A 10262-nucleotide genomic window follows, 5' to 3' on the forward strand; every position below is an offset into this window, starting at 1 on the left:
ACTCTGGTACAAGTACTAATACCACACTGGAGAAGTACTCTGGTACAAGTACTAATACCACACCGGAGAAGTACTCTCGTACAAGTACTAATACCACACTGGACAATTACTCTGGTTCAAGTAATAATACACCGGAGAAGTACTCTCAAACAAGTACTAATACCACACCGGAGAAGTACTCTCGTACAAGTACTAATACCACACTGGAGAATTACTCTGGTACAAGTACAAGACAGACAGATGGACACACACACATATACTGTATATGTACAAACACAGACAGACAGGGGGACACACGTGTAAAAGTACTAATACAACAATGGAGAAATACTCTGGTACAGGAATAAAACAAACAAACAAACAAACACACACACACATATATACACACACGCACGCACACACTCACACAGATGAATGTAGTGGAGTAAAAAGTAGAATATTTCTCTCTGAAATGTAGCAGAGTAGAACTACAAGTACCTCAACATGTGGTACTGGAGTAGGGTACTGCAGTACATGTCCTCAGCTACCCTGAAGCGCTGCTGTTGACTGGTGTGTGACCTTGTGTGACCTTGTGTGACCTTGTGTGACCTTGTGTCCCGTCCTCAGGGACCTGGTTCCGGGCACCGAGCTGAACGTGGAGGGCCTCCTCGAGGGGCTCACGTACATCTTCAGGGTGGCGGCTGAGAACCAGGCCGGCCCCGGGAAGTTCAGCGGCCCCTCCGAACCCAAAACAGCCCAGGCCCCCATCTGTACGTAACGTAGACCCTACCACCCCCCCACCCCCCACATCATCACATCCCTTCAGCATACATAGAGATTTGCATGGTTGGATTTTTCTGATTAAGATCAATTTCCAAAAGATGCTTTTAAAAAAAAAAGTGTTTAATCAACTTTAGCCTGTGGGGGGGGGGGGGTGAACTTATTCTAGCCGCTGTATTATACACACATTATATTTAAGGTGACCCCCATCTGTGTTTTTGGGACTCTGTAGTACCCCCGGGACCCCCAGTCGCCCGAGTGGCGGCGACCACAGACCACTCCATCGACGTGGAGTGGGACCCCCCGGCCGACAACGGCGGGGGGGAGATCCTGGGATACCACGTGGAAAAGGTGGGTCATCAAAAACCTTTATTTATTAAAAACCTTTATTTATTAAAAACCTTTATTTATTAAAAACATTTATTCTTACTCATCACTCCACTGGCTGCACGTCAGGATTCATTTAAAAAAAATGTTAATGAATAATTAAATTAAATGTATTAAATTAAATGTATGAAATGTATTACATTAAATGTATTAAATTAAATGTATTAAATATATTAAATTAAATATTTTAAATTAAATGTATTAAATTAAATATATTAAATTAAATGTATTAAATTAAAAAATATATATTAAATGTATTATATTATAATGCATTTAATACATTTACAAAAAACATATATTACAAACTGATAATATATTATAATATGATATATTTTAAAAAAAATTTAAATGAAAAACCTAATGAATGTTGTCTGTTTCGACCCTTTTGTGTCTTTCTTCCAATGATTTTGTCACTTTTCCCAAAATTTAAAATACAAACTTTTTTCGACACTTTTGTCGCTTTTATGAATGTTTTTGTTGCTTTTGAAGCTTTTCCTGACATTTTTGTCACTTTTTTCAAAGTTGTTTTTGTAATTTGTTTTGCTCTTTTTTACGTCTTAGTTGTTTTTTACCAGACATTTTTGTCACTTTTATTAACGTTCTGTTGTTGTTGTCCTTTTTTCTTTCAAATGCTATAAATCGTAGCCTGACGTGTTCCTACTCTAGTCAGAATTGGACCTTTCCGACCTCAAATATTGATCTCTTTTTGTTCAGCACGTCGGTAACTGTTGGTTTGTTAAAATCGTGCTTTATAAATAATGTGGATTGGATTCAAGGCTCTTTGAGCCGGTCTGCAGCCTTAGATCCTCGGGCCCTCGAAGTCGAGGCTTAGGTCTAAGGAGGACCGAGCTCGGCTCAGACTAATGCAAGTTCTGTGTTGTTCTCCAGGCCATGGTTGGCACCAAGGACTGGTCCCGGGCCACAGAGCGTCTATGGAAAACCCGATCCTTCACGGTCTACGGGGTCCGCGAGGGAGCCAAGTACTCCGTCAGAGTGATCGGCTGCAACGCTGCCGGAGAGGGAACGCCAGGATTCACAGAGGCTGTGTTTGTCAGGAATCCTGCAGGTCAGCTGAAGAGAAAAGCTTAAATGTTGTCCTTATTCAGACTGGATGGAAGTCTCACGGCTTTCTTGTGTGCTTGTGTCCTCTTTCCTCGGTTGCCCTCCACAGAGAAGCCGATGATTGACCTGGAAATGTCTGTGAAGAGCGGCGTGATCATCAGAGCCGGAGAGAACCTCCATTTGCCCGCGACAGTCACAGGTAAACCCTACCCCACCATCACCTGGACCAAGGACGATGCCAAACCCGACAAAGACCGCGTGGAGATCCTCACCGAGGGCAACGACAGCGTCGTTTCCATCAAGAACGCGCAGAGGAAGGACTGCGGCAAATACCACATCTCCGCTTGCAACCCCAGCGGCACAAAGCACGCTTCCATCAGGGTGGATGTTGTAGGTGAGTAAACTCCAGGAAACCAGGACTGGATGATAAATCAGTTGATAATACAGAGTCCCTAAAGGGACATGGGGATACAGTTAATTACTGTATCCCCATGTCCCTTACTTCAGCTGACCTGCAGGATTACTGTATTACGCAAAACTTTTCAAATATGGTCAGGACACACACATTATTCAAATAGGTTCAGATTGGTGAGCATGAGATGCTTTCTCATGGGCAAAAGTATTTAATTCTCTTGTGATAAACCATCAGAATACTCTGCAGAGGAGGAGGTATACAACCACAAAATCTACCTGATCCAGCCTTTGATTGGTTTCTCATGAGCACTAGATATGCATGCTCATGAGAAAAGTATCCTCTTGTGAGCATGGGATACTTAAAAAAAGGTTCCCTACAGTTAATTGAGACTTTGAAATAAAAATGGACGAAGAAATATACTATTGTTTTGTCATCAGATGTCCCCGGGCCCGTCACGGACCTGAAGCCCGTCGTCGTCACTCGCAAGATGATCTTCTTGAACTGGGATGACCCGGTGGACGATGGAGGCAGCGACCTGACCGGCTTCGTCGTGGACCGCAGAAATCCCAATTCTCACGCATGGAGGCAGCCCGTTGAAACCACCTCTTCGAAGTGCGAGTGCATGGGGATAGTGGAAGGACAGGAGTACATCTTCCGCGTCACTGCCAAAAACAAGTACGGCCTGGGCGTGCCAGTAGAGATGGACATCATCAAGGCTGTTGACCCACAGGGTGAGTCCTAAAACCTCTGGATTTTTATCAGAAACTGTCCTAAAATTCTCTCTTGTGAGCAGAATAGTGGATTCCTTTGGGTGTTTTTGGCCTTGGTTTGTTCCTTTAAATGGAGGTAACAAGTACAAACAAATTTTTTGGTGTTTCTGCAGGCCCACCGTCATACCCTGAGAAGTTCCACTACACCGAACGCACCAAGAACTCCCTTACACTGACCTGGAAACCGCCTCGTAACGACGGCGGCAGCCCCATCATCGGCTACACCGTTGAGAAAAAGAGGCAAGACAAGCAGGCCTTTGAGCCATGCAACACAGAGATGTGCCCCAACTTGACCATGACAGTAGAGGACCTGGATGAGGACTGGATGTACGAGTTCAGGATCAAGTGTGCCAACCTGATTGGAGTAAGCGAGCCATCCATCCCGTTGACTGTGATTATCCAAGACGACGAAGGTAAGGCAGGAGGGGCTTTAAAGCTTAACCCTGCTCTTATATTCATGAATGGGACAGAGGTTGTGTGCTGACTTGTTGTTTCCATTTTGTCCCTCTCAGTGGCTCCTGAAGTCCACATGCTGAAGCACTTCAAGGGCGACTGTATTACCGTGAAGAAGGGTGAGCCAATTGAAATGCCCGCTGATATCCTGGGCCTGCCCATCCCTATCATCGAGTGGACCAAGGACGACGTGGTCATTGAGCCCACAGAGGCTCTGCTGATTGAGACTGAGGTGACCGGCAGGTTGAACGCAAAGACCAAGTTGTCCATCCCAGCAGCCAATAGGAGGGACCGCGGCAGCTACACTGTGACCGCCTCCAACAACATGGGCTCAGCCAAGCACACCACCTATGTCATGGTGCTGGGTGAGTTAAACATGCCACAAACCAAAAACATGATGCACTGATTAGTTTGTAAAATATAGGGTGCACTTTACAAACTTTAATTTGCTCTTTTCTCAGACCGACCACTTCCACCCAGAAATTTGACAGTGTCCAACATCAGGGCGGAGTCCTGCTACCTCCATTGGGAAGTACCGCTGAGCACTGGTGGCAGCGAGCTGACCAACTACATTGTTGAGAAGTTGAAAGTGGTAAAAGAGGAACCAGAGCTGGAAGAAGGACAGGAAGCTCCACCTGGACCACAGTGGGAGAAGGTCAACAACACCGTCATTGATAGGAAACTCGGGGTATGTCCTTATAAAGACAAAAATAATAGTAATAACATGTTTTTATTGGCTTTTAAAGCCCTATTTGACTCTAATGGGCACATCACCTCCCTCTGCAGGTTTGGGAACTGGAGACCAACAAGTCCTACATGTTCCGGGTCAAAGCCCAGAATCGTTACGGTATTTCTGACCCCTGCACTACAGAGGAAATCAAGATCATAGACCCATTTGGCCTTCCTGGCCCACCAGAAAAACCAAAGATCGCAGAGTACTCCAAGACCTCCATGACTCTGACCTGGCAGCCCCCCAGGGACACTGGTGGCTCTATGATTATTGGCTACTGGCTGGAGAAGAGGGAAAAAGGCACTGACTACTGGGCCAAAGTCAACAAGGTGCCGGTCACCAAGAGGGGCATGAAAGGCTGGGACTACCAGGTAAGCATATGGGACGTTGCTTCTGTGTATGTACAGAATTACATTTTTACATTGAATGTAAATCATTGCCTGAGCGTGTCCAGCTCTGGGTCAAATGCTTAAAGAAACTGCTCACTGGGCAAGTGCAGGATCTGCATTTCAACCCAACATTTGTAAACCTAGCAAAACAGAATCTCAGGTTAAACCCAAACAGACCTGTAGACCTTTGGGACTATTGACTTTTATGAAGGTCTGTCACAGAGACTTGAGAAGAACCTTTACAAGAAATTAACATGCTATGTCCGAGTCCTTAAGGAAGCCTGCTGCTTTAGGTGGGCCCATTAAGACCTTTAGGTAGGCCCATTGAGACCTTTGGGTAGGCATTGAGACCTTTAGGAAGGTCCGACACAAGCCTTCAAAAGGGTCTATCAAAAACTTTAAGATTGTCCTTTGAAGACATTCGGCTCTGACCTGTTGGCCTATCAAAAACCTTCAGGATGGACCTTTGTAGACCTTCTACTCTTGTCTCCTGCAAACCTTTGGTCAGTTCCATCACAAACCTTTAAGATGGTCCATCAGAATCCTTTAAGATAGACCTTTGTAGACCCTAAGAACTGGTCTGTTGCAAACCTTTGGTCAGGTCCATCGTAAACCTTTAAGATGGTCCATTAAAATCCTTTAAGATAGACGTTTGTCGACCCTCACAACTGGTCTGTTGCAAACCTTTGGTCAGGTCCATCGCAAACCTTTAGGGTGGTCCTTTGCAGACCTTCACATAGAATATGTTACAGACTTTGGGAACGTCCATTGCAATCCTTTTGGGAACTCCATTATTCACCTTAAAATGGTTTGTCAAAGACCTTTAAGAAGGTCCTTGACAGACCTTCAGAACAAAGTGTTGCAGTCCTCAAGAAAACCCTGCTTACCACAGGTATCGGTTAACTCCACTTATCCTTCTTTGTCTCCCAGGTGACTCGTCTGTTTGAAGGAACAGAGTACGAGTTCAGGGTCGCTGCCACCAATTCTGCAGGAATGGGACCGTTCAGCGGACCGTCCGACTCTGCCTTCGCTGTCGATCCCATCAGTGAGTAAAAAACTACAGGCTTCTTTTCAGGGTTGGATAATAAATAAGTGCTACATATCAAAATAAACTTAAATCACTGAAATTTATGTGATTAATCAAAGTCCTTTGACCAGATAATCTTGGTAAATGATGGATTTGATTCTTAAAAACTGCTGCTCTCCACTCCAGCTCCTCCGAGCATGCCCGGTGCTCCTGAGGTGATTGACAAGACAAAGCACAGTGTCACGCTGTCCTGGAAGCCGCCAGAGAGCGACGGAGGAAGCCCCATCAAGGGCTACATCATCCAGATCCAGGACGAGGCCGCGACAAAGTGGATCAGCGTGAACGACGCAGACTCCCTCAACCCCACCACCGAGTTCACCATGCCCAGCCTCCGTGCGCTGAAACGCTACCGTTTCAGGATCATCGCCGTCAACGACATCGGCGAGTCCGACCCCAGCCCCAGCACCGGCGAAGTTCTGGTTGAGGACATTGCATGTATGTCTAACTGCCGAAAATACTACATGACTTTTACCAGAATCCAGAGGGTTTTATCTGTGGATATCTCTTCACCTTCCCTGTTGTTGACCCCGGTGTTTCTCCCTCCACAGTTGCTCCTTCCATCTCCATCGACGTGCTGATGGACGACCTGCTGTACATCCGGGCTGGAGACCCGATCAGGATCCCCGCCACCATCAAGGGCCGCCCTGTTCCCAAGGTAACCTGGGAATTTACTGGCAAAGCCAAGTCGCACAAGAAGAACAAACTGCACACGCTGCCTGTGGACTCAGAGGTGAGACCAGCACCACTGTCTTTGTATTAAAAACCCTGAATATTATGAAACTGCTGCTTTTTTATTTGTAAATGGACATTTTATTTATTTTCCGAATGTTTTTTGTGCGTACAGATTCAGTCCACCGACACCACGTCCATTGTGACCATCCCCATCAGTCTGAGGACGCACTCTGGACGCTACACCATCACCGCCAAGAACAAGTCCGGACAGAAGCACATCAACGTCAGAGTCATTGTCCTCGGTATGTCTGTTGTCTGTGCTGTATTTACAAGGTCTAAATCTGAAGGTCCAAATCTGGTATATAATAATAATTTAACATATTATTTGGTTAAGGTCAGGGGACCAGTAGACTCGCATTGTCAATAATGTCCTGTCCAGCAGTGTCCTCCTGTCTGCTTCATGCCGACCACAGAGACGGCCCGCTCTGTTCTGTTATGTCAAAACAAAGAACACATCCTGGAGTTTATGAAACAAACGGCAAAGAAGCAGCTTTTCATGTCAGGATTTATTATTAAAGGTGCATTTCATCTGAAGACAGAGGAATCTGTGAAGTTGTCCTCATCCATTTCCAGATATCAAGTATTTGACGTCAGGATTGAGTGTCTCTGTAGGTTCCAGTCCCTGTTTGGTCTGATTTTTGTCTTTGTCCTGGGTTCAGACGTCCCCGGAGCCCCGAAGGACCTGAAGGTCACCGACACCACCCGGTCCACCATGAGGCTGATCTGGAAGCTCCCCGACAGCGATGGAGGAGAGAGAATCAAGAGCTACTTCATCGAGAAGAAGAGTCTGATTGACAAGGCCTGGACCACGGTAACACTAATCCGTCCTTGGCTCTATTCAGCCATGTTGGTTCACTTCCTGTTCTTCAAATATGATCAAGATTCAAGATTAACTTTATTAACTGTATTCTGTCTTCGGGACTTAAACCAAACAGCAGATACTGTACAATACCATCCATTTTTTTTTTTTAAACAACAACGATGCAATGCATTAGTTCCTCATTACTCAAAATAAATGAATACAATAAATTAAAAAAAGAGAAATCACAAGTACAAGAATCCCACGTCTGCATGTTCGTGCAGGCCTGTTTTTAAGAAGCTTGTCTATATATGTCTAATTTTCTAGAAGATCTTTTTAATTTTGGTTCTTTGTTAATTTACAGTTTAGTTTTCTATTTTCCTTCCACGTTTCTTAATGTAAAAATAACTTTAGTTGGGTTTTCGGGGGATTTTTGAATGTTGGGAAAGCATGCCCATGTGCCAGGGTTTTATTAGCCGAGCCTAGCGTCATCAAACATTGAGAATACAAGAGGATTTTACAAAATGTCTGAGGGTCTTACTCTCTTAATGGTTGCTGGTTTAACTTTGGGTCCAGCTAACGTTGCCTAAAGTAGACTTAGACTTAGAAAAGGCCACAAAAGGTGAAGAATCTGTGACAAAAAAACAGTTTCTACCGATGTTATGTAACCCTGGTCGTGTAACATAGACTCCGATTGGACAGATAGTCTAGCTAGCTGTCTGGATTTCCCCTGCAGAGACCTGAGGACCAGGTAACCATAGTCTTCAGACGGGACAGATAGTCTAGCTAGCTGTCCGGAGGACCAGGTAACCATAGTCCTCAGATTGGACAGATAGTCTAGCTAGCTGTCTGGATTTCCCCTGCAGAGATCTGAGGACCAGGTTACCATAGTCTTCAGACGGGACAGATAGTCTAGCTAGCTTTCCATAGTCCTCACAAATCAGCCGCAGGTTAGAGCGCCAGCACAGAGACAGAGGACGGGGACAGAATATGGGGACAGACCGAACTAACCCTGGAAGTGAAGGTAGTACATATCCGCTGTAGGACTCACTGTAACAAATTTAACGTAAATCTACAGTAACTTCCTGTAACGGTTATCCAGCAAGTTACTGTGAGTTCTTTGTACAGTAAAGGTAATAAAGGTACTAAACGTACTTCCATTTACAGTGTTTTATGTATTAATCAGAAAATACAAAACAATTACACACCACATAAGATAAAAAAGTAACAATACAGTAGTTTACTGTTTACAGTACTGTAGTGGCTATATTGTGATTTTTTCAACGTAATATTGTCATGGCGACAAGGTTGAAATGTAAATAACTGGAGACTTCCCAGCCGTTGATCAACTGGTGGTCTGTTGGTTTCCAGGTGAACGCCGCCTGCGCCAGCCAGGCCTACGTGGTGACGGGCCTGCTGGAGGGGCAGGACTACCACTTCAGGGTCCGAGCTGAGAACAGGCTCGGATTCGGCCCGTTCACCATCACCACCGACCCCGTGCGGGCCAGAGACCCCATCTGTGAGTACCTACTGCCAAAACGTAGTCCGGGATAGCTCTGATGCTAAGCAGTCTTGGTTTCTAAGGCTAGAGATAGATAGAGACCCATAGAAAAACCTGATTATTTCTGGCTCCCGGCTGCTTGATTGAGTGATTCTTCCTTTTTCCTCAGACCCGCCCGACCCCCCCACCAAAGTGAAGGTGAACCTGGTGACGAAGACCACGGTCACCCTGAGCTGGGAGCCCCCCAAGAACAACGGCGGCTCTCCGGTGAAGCATTACATCATCGAGCGCCTGAGCTGGGACACCAGCGGCAAAGAGAAGGAGACGTGGAAGCAGTGCAACAAGAGGGACGTGGAGGAGCTCACCTTTGTGGTGGAGGACCTGAACGAGGTGGGTCCACGTCCTCTGGGGACATGTTCCTCGAGGGACGTTCTCTACGGGACATGGTCCTCTAGGGACGTCCTCTAGGGGACATGGTCCTCTGGTGACATATTCCTCTAGGGTTGTCTTCTGGGGATGCAACTACTGCGTCCATGTTATTTAAGGATGTCCTCTGGGGGAAATGGTCCTCAGGTGACATGTTCTTCTAGGGACGCAACAACCGCGTCCATGTCCTCTGTGGGCTTAACTACACTTTATTGTGCCATTGGATAAAAGCATCAGCTAAGTGACATAAACAACATGTGGGTCAGTGGTCTAGATTGTGTTAGTTTAGGGGTCCTTGAAGCCCTTGGGGACCCGGACACCCCCCCCGGTCTGCATATACTGATCTAACATGTGTGTCTGTGGTTGATCTGCAGGGAGGGGAGTATGAGTTCAGAGTGAAAGCTGTGAACGCGGCGGGACCCAGCCGCCCGTCGGCCGCCGCCGGGCCCCTGGTCATCAAGGATCAGACATGTGAGTGACAGCTGCTTCGGCCAACCACAGCACGCGCAGTAGTTTCACAGTGAAATCAGTTTAGACGCACATATATCACAAATATACACACATATATCAGACATATAAGCACATGTACACGTATACACACATATACATACATAATGTATGTCACACATATATCGGCTTCTGTATTCAAACATGTGATGTGTGTGTTTGTGTGTAATGTGCGTGTGTGTGTGTTTGTGTATCTGCGTGTGTGTGTTTGTGTATGTGTGTGTGTGTGTGTGTGTGTGTGTGTG

The 10262-nt window shown here is 45.9% G+C and overlaps 1 protein-coding gene across 1 annotated transcript in view; it reads left to right on the forward strand.

The window, feature by feature from the left end:
• Positions 1-10262, forward strand: part of LOC117953076 (titin-like) — a 225219-nt gene that overhangs the window by 134346 nt on the left and 80611 nt on the right. Inside the window, 17 exon segments of the mRNA XM_034885791.1 lie at positions 580-749; positions 992-1110; positions 2035-2212; positions 2318-2602; positions 3061-3354; positions 3507-3806; positions 3906-4211; positions 4308-4534; positions 4633-4947; positions 5896-6010; positions 6179-6487; positions 6601-6782; positions 6897-7026; positions 7444-7595; positions 8955-9102; positions 9254-9474; positions 9885-9981. Coding sequence (XP_034741682.1) covers positions 580-749; positions 992-1110; positions 2035-2212; positions 2318-2602; positions 3061-3354; positions 3507-3806; positions 3906-4211; positions 4308-4534; positions 4633-4947; positions 5896-6010; positions 6179-6487; positions 6601-6782; positions 6897-7026; positions 7444-7595; positions 8955-9102; positions 9254-9474; positions 9885-9981 — 3548 coding nt within the window.

Source organism: Etheostoma cragini, chromosome 11, assembly GCF_013103735.1.
Source record: "Etheostoma cragini isolate CJK2018 chromosome 11, CSU_Ecrag_1.0, whole genome shotgun sequence".
In the NCBI taxonomy this organism is placed as follows: Eukaryota; Metazoa; Chordata; class Actinopteri; order Perciformes; family Percidae; genus Etheostoma; species Etheostoma cragini.